An 18575-nucleotide genomic window follows, 5' to 3' on the forward strand; every position below is an offset into this window, starting at 1 on the left:
CTAAGTATATCAATACAACAGTATTATTGGCCACTAGATGAGACCATGGCTTCTACAGTCAGAACAGTATGTGTTATTTTCTAGTCATGTCTATTATATTTGATTAAACAAGTGTAAAGGTGACTATGTGGGTGTTATTTCATGTCTAAAGGGTTCTAACTGTATATTTTCTACTACATGATTTTTGTTTTTACAATGGTCAGGCCCACAACCAAGTAACAGTGGGAAACAAAGGACTGTATTATACTGTATAATCTCATAAGTGCAGCAGCAGATGGTTGTAACTGGACCAATGATAAAAAGCTGTGGTGAAGCTGTAACTTCAACGCCATGTGCTTGCAGTAGCATGCTTTAGTGATAACAAACTGTAGCAATTGGCCTAAAACGGTACAGTAAATCCCCTTTATTTTCGGGGGTAACGTTATAAGACTGTAGTAAACTTTAAGTTAAGTGCAAAGCAGAAAGTAAGCAGCTATTAAAATGAATTAAGCAAGTAGATTAATAAGAGTTACAGAGAAAATAATATAACAGTTGAGGGTGGATCAATCTGTGTATTGGTAGTGTTGATACTCAAATTATTAGATAAATATTAACATTTTTAACAAAATCTCTTGTTTTGTTATTGTTTACACACATACGGAATAAGTCCCTGGATATACTTTGAGGTTTTTGCTATTGTTATTGTGTACTATTGACTTTGCTCAAACAATTGCATGTAATAAGAGGATACCGAAATGGTTTAAATATTGTGTTGGCATTGTTACCTCGTCAGTAACACTCACCACAAATAAATAGAAACATTTACAGTTAATACATGATTGGTATCGGCCGATCTCAGTCACGGATGATCGGCAGCATACAACCCTGATTAGAAGACCCCTAAATTAAAGTAATTGATATTCATTACTGCTAATATAATTTTGTGTTTTACTCGACTCCTATGTATAAATTACAGTACAGTGGAACCTTGACTTAGGAACCCCTCTATTTGCAAACTTTTCAATGTACGAACTTTTAGATCGAGCCAAATATGCCTCTATGTGGGAACCATGTCTCTGTGAAGGAACACTTCAATTATTCATTCATTGTGTGTCACGCCGGCAGACACAAAGCAGGGCTCAGCATTTTTGGGGTGGCGGAGCCCTCCACCTCACTTGCTGCACAGTACACATCACTAGTCACTTCTCAGCACTTCAGCATGTGTGTCTTTTCTGTGTTTTTTCACCTTTTGACAAGTTTTGTCCATTTTGCTAACTCAATATGAGACCAGGAGGGAATCACTGTGGAGTTAAAAAAAACTAAACAGACTACTTGCGAGGAGTACAATAATGGCGCTCACAAGTATGGAAGAATCAACCAAGCAGGCTTCGTACAAAATAAAATTGTGATGAGATTGGATCTTTCTGGAAAAATATGCCAAAGCAGACTTATTTTACAGCTCCCTCTGCCCCCTCGGATCTCTCTCCCTGTCTGCTCCTTTCTCTTCAGCTACTCCTTTGACGATGTTAATGTAAGTAGATTTTACTTTTTAAAATGTTTATTATTATAGCAAAATTAGTTAAGGATTGTTGTGCTTTTTGATCATTTGTGAGGACACCAAAGGGATTTTTGTGTCAATATGAGCGCATTTAGGACAGCAGCTTGTTATATTGGCTCGTTAATAAGGAGAAGGTTGATCCATCACCCTCTTGTTATGTTTGTTTGATATACAGTACTGTATGGCACTTTATATTGTGTTCAAAGTGTACAAACCTTTACTAAAATAGGGACTTTTGTCGAGGCCGGAGCCCATATTTATATTTACATTGTTGTTTATGGAGAAATTTGCTTCACTAAACAAAATTATCGATTTACAAACCCTGTTCAAGAACCAATTACATTTGGTAATCAAGGTTCAACTGTACTTTATTATGATGATGATGATTCATTACATCAAAATTAGAGACATAGATATAGATGACAGAACACCCCCCATCATGACGACATAAATACAAATCCAGGAACCACAACAGTGAGTGAAAAACCTTCCCCGCCTCCAGGAAAACCAACACATAACACTTTAGTTCCAGTCTCTTTACACAAAGAGATGTTCTATTAATAGGGTCAAGATGAAGGAGAAGCAGGCGATAGGATGAAAGGGTTTTAGGTCTACAGCCTGGAATCAGGAAGAGGCGATGGACAAAGGGAATGGAGAAGCAGGCCAAACATTGACATTGAATACTTACTGCTCCTGAGCTTGGAGGAGTTGTCAAAGTAGGAGAAGAGGGAGTGAAGCTCGTCAGGACAGAAGAGAGAGTCCCGGCGGGCCTCCAAACCACTGGCAACAGCTACGCAAGGAATGATGGGATTTTGGAGGGGGATTGAGCAGCACAGGGTATTGATTGAGTGGCATGGTGGGGTGGGAGTGGCGATTTTAGGTAGGCGGCGAAGGGGAGCAGGTGTTAGTCCAGCAGCAAAGAACAGCCAGGAGGGGGAGACAAAGTGTGACAAAACAAGAGAAATGAGAAAGAGTGAAAGCAGAAATAGTTACAGTAGCAGCTCGTTTGACACTGGAGGAGACGGACTACACGAGGCAATGGGTTGAGTTTAGACATATGCTGTTCAAAGAGAACACACACTATGCCAAAAGGCTTGGTCACTACAGTGCAAAAAACACATCAAGCACACAAGCATAGGAAAAGCTGCTAATGAGGGGAGGAAGAGGGAGTTTTTCAAAGCATCCCTTGTTGTGCTTCTGTAGTTGCCCAAAAACCTCACATAAGAGTTCCTCAAAGCTTTAACACTTACACTAACCACTAAAAGCCTATCATTGCAGTCCCAGTAGACACCAAATTTGTGATCTTTCCACTGACCTGACTGTCCAGAGTTGTTGGAGCCAGGCCGTAGTTTGGGCGTAGGCGGTGGTGGTCTAGGGGGAAGATGCTCAGAGCTGCTGCTGAGTCTCTTTTCCTGTTTGCTGAGGGACATCACCTTGCTCCGGAGCTCCTCGTCAGACGGCCTGCGCACAAACCTGCGATCCACGTATTTGGCTTTTATGTAGGCCTCTACTTCATGTCTGGAAAAACAAAGTTTGTTCATCAGCAACAACTGACTTATTGTCTTGATAAAGGCTTTAACCAGAGGTCTTCAACAGGGAGACTTCAGGGGTACTGCAGGGGGGGGGGGGGGGGGGGTGTCGCAAAATTACTGGTTGGTTAGACTCAACAATTTTTCCACAAATTTAAACATCTTTAAATAATCATTAAAATTGATCCAACACACTCTAGTGTAGATTAGATTTGGCAGTGACATAGCCACCCTAATCACTCTCACTGCACCTTGGTTTAATACTGTTCTACTCAAATAGTGAGGCGGGCCTGGAAAACGTTGAAGACCCCTGCTTTAAACCATGCAAATAACTTTTTATCTTACTCAATGTATCACAGTACCGGTACTTCTTTTTGCGTTTAATGGTAATCCTAATTTGCTTCTAATACATGTGTACCTTGGGTCTCCTGGCTGTGGTTTTCTCGCTCCCAGCTCCTCTCGTCGAGCCTCGTAGATCTGGTTGATGACGCCATTTCCAAGTTCACACATCAGCTGAGAAAGGATGAGTTAAAAACTTGAGAAAAATGCTGCCACGCTTACAGGTGCGCCTTAATTAAAGATGGGTACCTTTCACGTTTGAACCGATACGGTTACCAATTTTAGTACTTCTTAATAGATACCTGTGCTCAATACTACCAATTTTCGGTACTTGTGTGTATTCATTTGGTAGTAATGTTAATTGTTAATTATTCAAATCTAATTTTTTTACTTAACATTTAACACTGATAACTGTATTGTCAAGTTATTGTATCTTACTTGTTATGCCAGTATGTATTAATTTCAGTTTGTAGTCAAGAAGTTGTCTCTTGGAATTAAGTTAAAAGTGCCAGTCTTTTCTTTTGTTAAGCCCTACAAAGTGTTTATACTGAAAGTATTGTACTTACTACACACCAGCTGTTTGATTGTAACGTGCATCTTAGTTGTAGTTTTAAATAACAAATTTGGATGTGTAAAATTGCTAATGCTATTCAGTAGCATGCATATGGCATATCCAATATAAATTAACACAGAGCTAGCGCTTTTTGAGAAGTGGAGCCTTACTTTCAAAGGCTTCCAATCAGACGTACTTGCTTTGTTGGCATGGAAAATGGCAGTCCGCTACAAATACGCCTGTTTGCCTGCCAAGTGCTTGAGCCGGTGCCAAGTAAACAACCAAACATGACGTCACGTGCAACAAAAGGTATTGAAATTTGCTGATTGACACAATTAATCACAGCACCTTAATAAACAAATTAGAAAGGTATGGAATCAGAGGGTTGGTCTTGAACAGGGTTAAATAAAAGCTACTTAACCAACAGGAAGCAATACGTGAAGATAGGTGAACACACTTCTACAGAGCTGAAACTATTTTGTGGCGTACCTCAGGGATCAATACTTGGACCAAAATTATTCAATCTTTATATAAACGACATTTGTAAAGTTACAAAGGACTTAAAGTTAGTATTATTTGCAGATGATAAAACTGCGTTTTGTTCAGGAGAGAACACACAAAAGCTAATACAAATAATAACAGAAGAAATGAACAAATTAAAAAGATGGTTTGACAAAAACAGCGTAATTTTGAATCTCAGTAAAACTAAAATAATGCTATTTGGTAACAGTAAAAGAGAAAGTCAAACACAAATACAAATAGTCGGAGTAGATATTGAAAGGGTAAAAGACAACACATTTTTCTGTGTAATAACAGATTATAAAATGAACTGGAAACCTCATCTAAAAATATACAACATAAAGTAGCAAAAAAACATATATAATGATTAAAGCAAAACATGTTCTGCAACACTTAAAACCTTTAGTATATCCGTATATGGAATTAAATTATGGAATGGATTAACCAAATAAATCAAACAAAGCAACAATATGATTCAGTTTAAGAGACTGTTCAAACTACAAGTGTTCACAAAGTACACAGAAGAACAATTATGATGAACATCATATATTATATTATATATTAATATTAATAATATATTACTTTTTGAATTGATCTACAGAAATAAACATAATTTTTAAAAAATATTCTAATTTAGTGAGATGTACGTTTATATGGACTCAATTGATCTTACAAGTTTTTTAAACAAGAAAAGTTAAAGATGAATTCATGAATATAGTCCATGTAGACCAGTAGTGTTTGATCAAACGTGTTCAATAGCACATTGCATACAGTAAAATGGAATATATATTGATACTTTTTGTTTAATAAAATGCAAAAATATAATCAAAGTAGTTAAACGCTAAACAGCAAAATAGCATAAATAGTTTTACATCTCAACTTTGTGTTTAGTATTGATATATTGCTTATCTAATATTCAACATTTGAACTTTTTTCCTTATTGGTATTGTTAATCATTTTAAATGCTTTAGTGCAGGCCGTGTTTCATTTAGTTTTTTTTTTAAAAAGCTGCATGCTAATAAAAAAATTTGTATGTGTCTGTAGACATCCACTCATTTATTTACCTTAAGCAGTTCTGGCTCCCATGTATCCAACGTCAAGGAGCGGACTTTAGAGAAATGAACTCCCAGACTCCTGGAGGTGAGGAAAAGTTAAGAAATTATACATTTTATTACAACTTATCATGTTTTACCAGTAATAACAACTTAGTTGTAATTTTGGATCGATCCCCCCTTGTACTCATGTACAGGAAACGTAGGGGTTACGTTCCAAGACCCCCAGAAAACAACAAATAATGGACGCACTCACTAAAAACCCTAAAAATGCCTATCTTGACAACAACAAAAGCATTACAAAACAATCAGCAGGAAGTACAGTATAGGTAAAAAGAAAGGTGCTGATTAGTACATTTAAACCTCACAACCATTCAGTGTTCTATTTCATCTACAAATAAAACATCAAAGTTAGCAAGCACCTATTATTGGTAACTTGCAAACAAAAACGTCCTCTGACTTATTCTGGGCATGTCTTGAAATGCAGTGTACACATTTCTGATGTTTTAGTGCCACCTACTGGTAACACTTTGTATGCTGTATTGTTATGCTTTATTATTGATACATGGACCACCCACTTAGGGAGATGAGTTGGGCTGGACATTTTTTTCAGAAATCAACATGCACTATTCACACCCAAATGTATTTTATTCTAAATTCATAACTTTCAAAAATTGATTAAAAAATAATATTTTACAATTTTTTCCCCTTTAGAACCACTTTTTGGATTAAAAACATGCAATAACTTACTATATTACTGTTACGTTTATTAATTTTTGTTTTAATAATTTTTGTACCGTAATTAGTATTGTATTTGTATGTCTTCTCAATTTCTTTGTAAATTTTAATCCTGAGAATTGTCAAGCTCGGATTTAGGTTGGAGTTGCTCTATTTAATTTTTATTTATTTATTACATTTGTAATTTTCATAAATAAAATAGTAAAAAAAATAACCACGCCAAAACTGCACCTGTTAGTCATAGGTCAGCAGACAAGAGGAGCTTTTGTAACCTGTAATTCCTATACCAAATATATTACGAGAATCGTGTTGAATCAACAACTGATTCTGAATTAAATTCTCACTCTAAGAATGGGAGTCCAATCGTGAGGTACAACAAATCGAGTTTGTTCACAAAAACACCAAATAAAATGCAATTTGTTTTTTTTAGTCTCAATCTTTTGAAAGCGTGCCAATATTTTTACCTGTGAATTCCCGAGCACTGGATACAAAGGGTGATGCCCAGATTGATGCTGGCCCAGCGAGGATCTGGCTGGCCGCAGTCGCAACAACAAGCGTTGCCCGGGATGGCGAGGACCTTCTGCAGAGCACTCTCCCCTTTCAGTGATCTCTCCTTGGGCTCCCCGCTAGAGTCCAAACTCCCCGTTGATGTGGAAGACTTCCTGTCCAGCTTCTGGCACAAATTAATGACACTTAACCAGATCAATTTTTTTTGCTTTACATGTATATAAAAGGTATAAACATGCATGTCAACAGGCAACATTTGATACCATAACAGGTTATTGTTTAGTTAAATGGTTTCCGTGTTATTGAGTGATAATCATACAGTACTGTATGAGTGTTTCAATCCACCCAGTCAGCCTCTTTATGTTTGTTCTTACCTCAGCATCGTCTCCCTTGTCACGGAAGGCGGTAGCGATGCTGTTCTGGACCGCTTTGATCCACGCCTGTCGCAGCTTCTCAGAGTCTGCTTGCATCATGCAGCTCCTGTTGGGACAAACGAGCGTCACACGACTGCAGTCTGCTGAATATGAGTGCAAATGCCTAATCACGATTTTCCTGTACGTTCAATGAATAGGACTTTTTGACCTGTTCTCCTTTAATCCATTTTTAGCACTAAAAGGAGAGTTTGGATGTGACTGTCAGAAGAAGGTTAATGCTCATCATTATGGCTCACCATTAAATATATATATATATATATATATATATATATATATATATATATATATATAACAAACACTGAGAAAAATGTTTAACATTTCCTTTAATTAAAGTGAACTGCACTTTTTTTTTTGCCTATCATTCACAATCCCTATGTAAAAGAAAACACGTCTTTCTTTTTTTCTATACGTTTTCAAGTTGAAGTTTAATTTAATTCAGACATTTAAACATTTGACACATAAAATAATCATTTTAATTTTTTTTAATATAGTCTGAAATGGAATAGGCAGAAACTAAAGCTTATTACACCTATCCCAGAGTATTTACAAAACAGAAACAGAAAAAACTACCAATGCCTTATGCATGTAGTTGCACATTTTTTTTCCCGTTAATTACAAAAATTAAATAAAATGAAAAAATATGAAAAAGTTCCATCAAGTTAATTTGACATTCTTAGCATTCATTCTCAACACATTTCTTTTTATAATTGATTTTTCAAAATATTTTAAATGAATTACATTTTTACAGTTTTTTTAACTGTTGGTCCAATTTATTCCATACATTAATCCCAACAAAAGACACACATTAATTTGTAATACATGGCAAGTACGAGGAGGTTAACAATGCAGCTAATAGGAGTATATATATTGAACGCAGACAAACTAGTTTTAGCCACGCCGTGATCTCAGGGAGCTTAGTTTATGTTGCTATATTGACGTACTGAGATGGTGAGCTGCTGCATCGCTTCTGAGTTGGTGAAAGTTAATTCTAGATTATAAATCATGTCTCACACCTGAATAGTAGATGGTTGTGGACATAAATCAGCGTTGGTCAACTCTGACATCCAACTTAGACCAGGAGATGGCGAGAAAGACACGAAAATCTAATTTGCGGCACTTTTTTTTAACCTTTCGTGAGAATTATGATTATCCAACTTCATCTAAACAAGAAGCTATTAAAATCTGATCAATTGGCATCCAAGAGAGCAGACATTGTACAGTAAGAGATTGTTCAATTATGTTTGTAGTTTGTATATCTTGTTCAGCACTTGGCAAAACTGCTACATGATGCTTAGTGTTTAACTAAAGCTGGATCTGATTACACAGCTTCTAAAAGTTGTTGCTCATCCTCCTTATAGTCAGGCTAAAAAAATAAAAGGTTCTGGATCATCATTTGTCCCAAAGTAATCAATCATTGGTGGCTCTCATTAAAGTCTGCCATGATTAGTAGTGTTGTTTTTGAAGGGAAAAGCAAACGTTGCGATGCGTCTGTAAAATTAAAACGTCGCCTTATGCTTAAAATGAGCAAAGTAGGTAAATATTACATGTTATTATGAATGTGCCTGTTACTACTACATTATTTATATACAAAATGTTGATGGAGGTATTCAGATGTTTTTAGAGCACTTTATAGGCAGAATACAGCAACTACCACCGGCTCCATTCTTAGCTGACTTTTGCTAGTGTTTATTTACAAGTTAGAATGCATTAAAAAAAAAGAAAAACAAAGATTGTGAATGATAGGCAAAATTTAAAAAACATTTCCACATCCGGTATGTGCACTTACTTGGTAGGCGAAACAACCTCGAAACAGAAGCGCCGCTCTAAATCCTCACAATGTTTGACCGTGCACAGCCTCAGGTCTTCCACCACCACTGTCGGGTTGTCCTGTGGGAGCAGACGAGCAGTTGAAACCCAGCATTGTTAGGATGAAAAACACCAAAGGGGCACTGCTTATTAACGTGCTCCTTGCTTTGCCATCAGCAAAAGACATTTAAGGTTGACCAGTTATAGAAATTGTGTCTAGTTAAGCTTGAAAAAGATGTTTTGACCATGTGGGTTCTTCCCTTTTATATCTCATAGGGTTGTGGGCTGACAAGAAAGTTCTGTGGATGAATGGTAATGCTAATAAACATCAGTTTAGGATTGCAGTTACATCAAACTGAGGCTGAAGGGTCCTGTTATTCTGAGCAAAAGGCATGCATGTCTAATTGAGGTTTGGTGCACAGGCAGTCACTTGACATACCTTAAATTTCTTCTGGTAAACAAGCTGATTGTTCTGAATGGAGAACCACCGTCTGCAAAGAACAGTTAGCTGTTTTTTTTACTCAGTTTCATTATGTTGACATTCATTTCAAGACAAAAATGAAGGATGTGATTCCTGCATACTCACAATTCAGCATTTATGGCCCCACATACAGTATTATGCTTTATCTCTATGGGTCACCACTTCTGTAACTGAAATGGTCTTCTCATACCTATTCCATGTCTTGAAAGCATTGCTGGCCCTCTTGAAAAGATAACCCTCCATGGCGATGCCATTGTCTGCGTCCACATTGTATTCCAACTTGGTGTCGTCACTTGAAAAGTCCTAACGGGGAGGAAAAAAGCAGTGTAACTGGTTTCCAAGATGCAAGTCACAAAGTAGGACTGTTGTGTGAGACGCTCACACACAGACAACACACACACACACACACCCTCACAAGTGTGGTCTCCTGACGACTGCAAAAAAGAAATCACAAATTTTCCAAAAGCAAATGTTCCAGTTAAATGCCTTTCATTTGCCTTGTAAATAACAGAAAAGCACTTATATAAAAAAAAAGTCTCCCTTTTAAAATAGATCTGCACAAAAATTAACAATTCACACTAACAAGCTATGACATTTCTAAACACATTTCTTTACACTTAACAAGCTGCATCACAAACAAACACTACCTCAGTCTCTCCATTCCACAGCGAGCCAGGGCAAGGTTGACTTTACTGCCCTGGTTCTACCTGCTCATGGCCGTCATTTATAATTCATTAGCCCTTGAAAGGAGCATAGCTATTAATTGCATTTTGTTTTGTGTTGTCTTTATTACGTGCATGGATGTACCGTGAAGTGAGCGAACGTGCTGGATTCTTGACTTGGATTATTGAGGTGTTTAACAATATTTAGGGGTGTTCTGATGCAGCTTTTTCACTTCTGCTACGATAGAAATATTGGAGTTTTGATTGCAATATAAGCACGAATCATATATACTTTCATTATTTTGTAGTGTGGAATGTTAGAAAAGGCTTAATTAAGTTCAATTACTCAAACAGGGAACAACATTAACTATGACAAACACTAACCTATTTATTATTAACCTTCTAGAATGGACTTATGCTGTCTTTACGTCGAAGTGGGTTAGTAATAGTTTTTTGGCGACGCCTCGTGGCCATAATAATTCATGTAGTTAAGCTTACGGCTCAGTAAGCTGAATGAGGCGGACACGTTTGTTACTAGATACTTTGTAATACGCTTCTGCCCTGGAGACTTTGTATGTGTGAGTAATATGCAACTCTATTTATTTGATACTTGTTCATTTTCCATTTTTATTTTATTTGTAACATGTTTAAAACTTCATAAGCAGACATGCGCAAATTGATCAACACTTCAAAAAGTGTGAGAAGAAGAAGAGCTGGTCTGGTACGTCTGCTGACTCCTGTGCCAGAAGCAGCATTCCAAAAAGGAAAAAAAAGGAAAGAAAGAACCAACTGATAATGGTAGGTTGTGAGTTCAAACCCCGGCTGAGTCATACCAAAGACTATAAAAATGGGACCCATTAACTCCCTGCTTGGCACTCGGCATCAAGGGTTGGAATTGGGGGTTAAATCACCAAAAATGATTCCCGGGCGCGGCACCGCTGCTGCTCACTGCTCCCCTCACCTCCCAGGGGGTGATCAAGGGGATGGGTCAAATGCAGAGGACAAACTTCACCACACATAGTGTGTGTGTGTGACAATCATTGGTACTTTAACTTTAACTTATACTTATACAAATACTATGTTTTAGTTCAGGACAACCATTATGTATGTTTAGCTTGTGTGCTATTGTGTGCTTGGCTGTTGTGTAGCTGCTAGCTTTTAGTAGCCTATAGAAATTCCCGTGTTTACCTTTTTTAAGTGACATGATTAATATACATGTACTTATTGGAGATGATAATTGGCCATCCAGCCTTGCACAAGTGAACACGCTGCAGGACTGCTTAAATCGGAGGTTTAAGATGCTATCCGCTTTCGATATTGGATCAGGACACTCCTAATAAAAAACAAAAAACTGTGATGTCTTGAACACGATTGTGTAAAAAAAAAAAAGTAATCTCTGTATCGCAAATTTAGCTCTAAGCAAGCCAATTATTATCCCCACTTTTTCCAGAATTGTACAAAAATCATACTTAAAGACTGCGAAGTATATCCTAACTGTACAGTATATACGGTACATAAGATCCAAAATACTGATTTGAAGCTTGCATACTTGACAATAAACAGTTACCTTCCAAAATCCACCAGTACTAGTAAGCAACTCTTATCGTTTGTCTGCAACTGTAAGACAATCTGATGCGTCGCCATGGGACTGCCACTGAGCTCGTATGACTTGGACTATACCTGAGCTTGTTACTTGGTTACACTGAGACAAAAAAACTATCCAGGGTCCTCTGCTTCAAGTGACATTGGACATGTGTACTCTTCAACCAACTACAATTAGGGTCATGGACACTTCATGAACAACAGTATTGGAACACTTAATGAGGGAAAATACATAGTTGGTCCTATATAGATTTTGGGGTTGGTATACCCCAAGACTTTTTTCTACAAAGTATGTTTTTCTTACACTATTTTAAGATTTAACATTTATGTGTAAAAATATTAGAACACTTGTCAAATATTAAAGGGGAACTGCACTTTTTTTGGGGATGTTGCCTATTGTTCACAATCATTATTATCATTATATTTCCTTATTTGAATATTAACCAAGTGTTAGTGATATTGTTATCATAAGTGTTAACGCAGACAATCTATTTATAGCGGCGACGAGATCACTATATCATCGAGTGGTCTACTGCTTCTTCGCTTCCCTGCTCCCTGTCCGTTTATTGGAGATCATAAATCATGCCTCTCACCTGAAAAATACATGGCTGAGGAGGTAATCTGACAAGCTGGTACACTTTGACAGCCATTTAGGAACTGGAACTGGCGAGAACAACACAAAATGTGCTTGTTCCCCCCGCCAACCCACCTCGTTTCTTCGCAAGAATTATGAGGCATTTTATGCCTATATGGTAATATATGAACATCATAATGACAGCAGACGGTGTACAGTAAGTGATGTTTTATTATGTTCGTTGGCTCTCATGAAGTCTGCAGCGAGTAATAATCAGTGATGATAAAAAAAAAACAAATGTGATGCGTTTATTAACTTGGTATGCTTAAAATGAACAAAAAACTTAAATATTAAATGTTATTATAAGTGTGCCCATTACTACATTACATATATACTTACATCATATACATAAAACCTCAATGGAGGTGTTTTTAGGGGCTCTATAGGCAGAATTCAATGGCTCCCATAGGCTCCATTGTAAGTTGACTTTTGATGAAATTTATTTGATATTTAAAATGAAGAAAAAAAATCCATCCATCGTCCTGCCTTTCATAATGATTGTGAACGATTGGCAGCATTCCAAAATATGTGCAACTGTTCCCCTTTAAGAAACTAGGGTTTTATTTGTTACCAGAGCCTGAATCTCACTTTTTTGCCATTGTGAAAGGTAAAGACAAAGGTACTGAGAATATTTCACCTACAAATTTATCAGTGCAGTGCTTTTTTTTTTTTAACATTGTACTTTAATAATTAGCATGCTGCCCTTTGGCAACAATCGCAGCAGTACATTTTTCTGGCATTGTGTCGATGTACCTTCAGAGAGTTTTAACCTCGATGTCATTCCACGCTCTCAGAAGTCAGTTGTAATGAAAATAAATGGAGATTTGACTGCTATTCAGCATTGCAGTATGTTCCCCAGAAATGGACAAATGTATCATGCAGGTGTCTTTGGAACATTCCTTTTGCAATATCAGTATAGTTGAAAGTTCAATTATGAAATAAATAATGGTTTTATGGCTCCATTGGGGTCATTTAGTTGACATAAGACTTTGTTTTCCAGTTCATGGCAAGTGTTCTAATATTTTTCACACCACTGTACATCGAAATCATTCAGTTTGACAAATACTTTTAGAACAGAACATATATAAGCATGTTTTGGAGTGCTTGCTGTATTATGATGATAGTATATATCTGATAGTATATATCTGTATCATGAATCAATTTAAGTGGACCCCGACTTAAACAAGTTGAAAAACTTATTCGGGTGTTACCATTTAGTGGTCAATTGTACGGAATATGTACTTCACTGTGCAACCTACTAATAAAAGTCTCAATCAATCAATCAATCCTGCTTTGGATTAAAAGCTTAATGTTGAACCCCCCTCATCCCTGTCAAACCACCATTTCATAACACACACAAGGGTGAACGCAACCTTCCAGCATGACTTACAGTTAGACAACTGGGGTTTATTTTTGGGTGCACAAAAGGAACATAGTGTGTCACTAGCGAAAGGCAATGGAAAACATTCAAAAAGTCACCTTTTGCTTAAAGCTGAGCGACTTGAATGAACACTCAAAATGTAACTGAAGTTCACTGACTGCATTAATGTCTGAGACCAAACAACTAAATGGTGTAATAAAACACAGCAGCTTTAAGAAGAATGGTAAAACAAGAAGGCCCACAAAAAACAAAAACATGCCGCATAATAAAATTAGTGGAAAGTTATGGGTGCAATGCAGTATTGGTTAGTGCAGCAAAGGAGAGGAGACAACAAAAGGTTGGGTTACCAAACAGAAAACAATGCGGTGACGCTACGTACAGAGGATGCCCTCCAAGCGCAAAAGTTTCGGTAGTTTGGTAAAGCGTGGAGCTCCGTCGGGTCCTAAATGTCACACACAGCAAAAGAAAAAGAATGTGCTTCATAGCCCTAATGATGATATGTAGAGAAATTAATTTTAAAAAAAACAAAATGAAGTTTATACAAACACAGGAAGAAGTAAGACCAGAGATGATCACTGGTTCACTCACCAAATACCAAACATAGTGGAAACGGCTGAAAATCTTCATTTCAAAGAACTGTGTCAAGCAATCTTGCGCGATTCCAGGTGAGGTCGAAAAGTATTTCCTATCTCAGAGACTTCCAGCGGAGTATCTCATTGATACTCTTAACAACATGCACATCTCCTAAACACCTTCTACTGTGGCTGTGTGTTTGCTAAAACCTTCGTCCCAGCCACCCCAGCTCCTCCTCCTAAGGCCTAATACTCTGACAGTCACCTGTTTGTTTGTGTCTGATGCTAGAGTGGCTGCAGGAGGTACAATACTGTGCAAACCCGCAGCATCATCAAACATTTATGCTATATTCATTTTAGCAGCCACACAGTCTGTCCTCTGTGGTGTGCCTCTAAAAGAAGTGAAAAAAACCTCATGAAAGCAGCCCATCTATTTTCCCTGTGGTCATAGTGTCACGGGTGAGTAATACACAGTTTGAATGATTTATTGAACAAAGGCACAAGTAGCCTTTCTAAGAACCCTTGGCGTTTAAATTACTTCTTAAATCCATAAATTAACTACAAATGCATGGTCATGCAATTCATCAATCTTTTCCCTGATAGCAGGAGGAAGCCAAGTTTAGATTTAGGATCGGTACTGTAACAGAATTAGGATTGGTACTGAACCAAATTTAGGATTGGCACTGTACCAGACTTAGTCAGTTGTTTTTATTATACATTTTTCAACATGTGGTAGACATACAGGAAAATTGAAAAAGCTCTCTAAACAACCTTAGGAATTAGTATCTTTAGTACCATAGGATGGGCACTGTACTGTCTAGAAGAGTTTTTTAACAAAACAAGCGGCTTCCAATGCTAATTTAAATAAAATACATCTCTAAAAGACATTAAATTTAAGGCTGAGTATCAAGTGGAATACTTCCAATTGGACATTTAAATATGTATTAGAGGTGTCCATTTTGTATTTTATTTTTTATTTTTATTTTTTAAATTGGATTAAACACACTTTTGAATTTCGACTAATCACAATCACAGTCGCGCGTAGCTACAAAAGTGTTACTTAACTTCTGTGGTATTTACATACCGTGGGTATACTCCGCTAGCGTTGTTTGTCGCCCACTGCTTGTTTTCGATGTACAAGTAGTGTTTTTGTAGGAAAACGTTTTTCTTTTAGATAGTACTCTAAACTTGTTGGGCCTCAATAAGACAATTCATCACAAAGATATATGCTGTGAACCTTTGGGCACCACACGATTCGATTCCATTCGATTTTTAGGGCTAACGATTTGATTCGGAATCGATTCTCGATTCAAAACTATTCTTAATTCAAAATCTATACTTTTTTAATAACATTGGATGCCAGTTCTACAATTAACTACATTCCTTCATTAAATATATAAAACGCTGTGATCAATTTCTATATTACTTAAAATAAAACTGGCTTTGTTCAATAAAATGCTTCCGAAATATTGAATAAAGTCAAATGCAAATAAGTCAAAAAGAGAAGTATCCAACATTTCTCTTTTCTAAAGTAAATCTGTACAGCAGATATGGGCATCTACATCAACAATATGAGTTGCCTGAATGGCTGGACAGGACAGATTAAAAAATAATAATAATAATAATAAAGAAATATTTATATATCACATAATAATAATATAATATATATGTGTGTTTTTTATTTTTTTAAATAATAACATATACATATATATGTTTTATATATATATATATATATATATATATATATATATATATATATATATATATATATATATAATATTTTTTCTACTATATATATATATAAAATATATATAAATACATTTATTTTTTTTTATTGATTTTCGCTTTATTTGGACTGAATTAAGAATCGGTACAAATAAAAATCTGTATTTCTTTGGACACCCCTACTAATTACCTCGGTTTCATCTAAAGTCCTGTGAGGCTGTATTTTGAAGCAAAGTTTGCCACTGTTTGGGGTGCCCTCACTAATCTTTGCACTGGCGTTTGCATTGACCTGACCACTGACCATATGGTTTTTCAGTTAAAGGATAATGTATCCCCAAAATAAATTGTGTGATTACTCTGTGTTCATACATGATAAATGCTATTATTTTTTGTGATTACTCACAAATTGTAATTGTAAAATTTGAACAAGATCAGGGTGTCCAAAAGTGTGGCAATTTGTGGCACGCAGCCTGTTTTTATTGGCCTTAAAATACCAAGAAAACTAAAAATAGTTCAAATGTTTAAAAAGACCAAAAAGGTGTATTGTAGTAAGAAAAAGTTTACATGTTCATACTAATAACACACTATCAATAATATTACACAACTGTAACACAAGGATGATGCAGGCTATTTATTGTAGCGCATCTACATCGTTGGTTTTAACCTGTTTACAAATTAAAAATATCAAAACTAACCCCAGGCCCAAATCCATTACATTTTGAGTATCAAACTGGAAAAAGTTTAGACACCCCTGAGTTACATTCGTCATTAATCAAAACGTCTTACAGAAGTCCTGGCGGGACATACACATTTAAAAACTACTGTAATGCAAATACAACTACAGTATGACCTCCATTACGGCGGCTGTGATCGATTGACAACAACAAATCATGACATTCCCTAAGTGGGACAAAATTGGCAAACACAGAATAATAATGTATGTTCATGTAATACAATGAAGGTAAGCAGCAAACAGGGCAGTAGTCAATGCAAAGGGGGGAAAGGTGAGCAAACATTGCTTACCTGCAAAGCAGCCTGTAGTTAGTAGAAGAAATGGAAAAAAAAAAAAGAGGATGAGACATTTGGTTAAGAGGGTAGAGAGGGAGAGAATTGGCAGACAGACAACAGTAAAAATAGTCCACATAAATCAAAGGAGGAGACAAACACATTGGCACTACAGGACATATTTGGTGTGAAAGGAAGTGAAGTGCAAGGGAAGAACAGAATTCAAACGAAAACGGGCTTCTCATGTAACTCAACACAACCAAAATAATTAATATGTGGGTTATATGATGCACTCGTGTACATGTAATGCTACTAACATGCTGTAAAGTGACTCACTTAACTGTTATGCGTTTACCATCAGCCTTTAAAAATGCATGGGCGTGCAGTTGAGCTCATCTAGCAGCATCACCTGACACCTGAGAGTAAACTTACGGTGCGGCATTCATTACACCATTACATTATATTCGCTGATTTCTTTTCTTTGCTTTCAATCATATACAGTGGAATCTCAATTTACGAACCCCTCACAGGGTTTACCCACGATTGCTGAGATACCTGTGGCGGTGGGGGCGTGGCTAGAGCCGTGGTCAACATGACATCATCATAACTTGCATTATTTGCTCGGAATCATCTATTTTCTTATGAAGGTTAAAACATTTGTATACATAGTTAGAAACCAACTCTGTGTTATTATTAATTGGTAATAACATCAATATTTATTATATTGTTTTACTCTATTTTTTAATTCTTGCTAGTTATTGTACAATGTACATGGTTGAGAATTGTTCAAGTTTCTATAGAGTGCTCCAATTTTCTTGTGACTTTTTCTTTATAAAAACAACAAGCAACAAACGTAGAACCCTCATTTTTAAGGTGTGGCAGAATGTATTTTGGCGAAGCAGTGCGCCTCGATTAATTACATTAAGGGGTATACAAATTTGGATAGCCCTTTTGTGCTCTGCTCCCATTTTGGGATACATCTCTGGTGTTTATTCAGTCAGCTATGTGCTGCTGTTAGTTACTGTGTGTAGTTTCTAAGGGTTTTCTAGCCTTTTTACAATTTTTTAAAAGTTTTGCTTCCTCAACATAAGTCCGAAGAAAGCAATGGACAAGCAAGGTGTGGTTTGAAACATTCAGGAAGTATCCACAGCCTTCCCTCCTCCTCCCATCCGCTACATGCAAAGATTAACCAGCAAGGTGAAGTGGATGTTATTTTTTATTCCTAATCATTGTAGCAACCAGGCTGTTATAGTTAAGGAGTTGTGTTATTTCAAACTGTGAGTGCACCACAGGGCTAGTGACAGTGTGTGTGCGTGTCGGCAGGGCGGCTTTAAATGAGGACAGTTCAGCTAGTTGTTGTTTTGTCTTTGTTATTAAATAAAAAGTTAATCCATCATCACCATGTTATGTTCGTTTGATATACAGAACTGTAAAGCATTTTTTTTTAATCGTGTTCAAAGAAGGGATTCAAATCCTGTCCTTTTTTTCCCCCACCGGTC

The 18575-nt window shown here is 36.6% G+C and overlaps 1 protein-coding gene across 5 annotated transcripts in view; it reads right to left on the bottom strand.

The window, feature by feature from the left end:
* Window positions 1–18575, bottom strand: part of LOC133635150 (arf-GAP with coiled-coil, ANK repeat and PH domain-containing protein 2-like) — a 90483-nt gene that overhangs the window by 18809 nt on the left and 53099 nt on the right. For 2 of the 5 annotated variants that reach the window (XM_062027998.1, XM_062027996.1), the window contains exons 10-18: window positions 9686–9798; window positions 9454–9505; window positions 8995–9095; window positions 7149–7254; window positions 6732–6940; window positions 5542–5611; window positions 3485–3579; window positions 2853–3055; window positions 2226–2327 (exon numbers count right to left, since the gene is read on the bottom strand). In XM_062027998.1, coding sequence (XP_061883982.1) covers window positions 2226–2327; window positions 2853–3055; window positions 3485–3579; window positions 5542–5611; window positions 6732–6940; window positions 7149–7254; window positions 8995–9095; window positions 9454–9505; window positions 9686–9798 — 1051 coding nt within the window. The remainder of the gene's footprint in view (window positions 1–2225; window positions 2328–2852; window positions 3056–3484; window positions 3580–5541; window positions 5612–6731; window positions 6941–7148; window positions 7255–8994; window positions 9096–9453; window positions 9506–9685; window positions 9799–18575) is intronic. The other 3 variants (XM_062028000.1, XM_062027999.1, XM_062027997.1) reach the window with 2 other exon arrangements.

The sequence above is a fragment of the Entelurus aequoreus genome, linkage group LG19, assembly GCF_033978785.1.
Source record: "Entelurus aequoreus isolate RoL-2023_Sb linkage group LG19, RoL_Eaeq_v1.1, whole genome shotgun sequence".
NCBI classification, from domain to species: Eukaryota; Metazoa; Chordata; class Actinopteri; order Syngnathiformes; family Syngnathidae; genus Entelurus; species Entelurus aequoreus.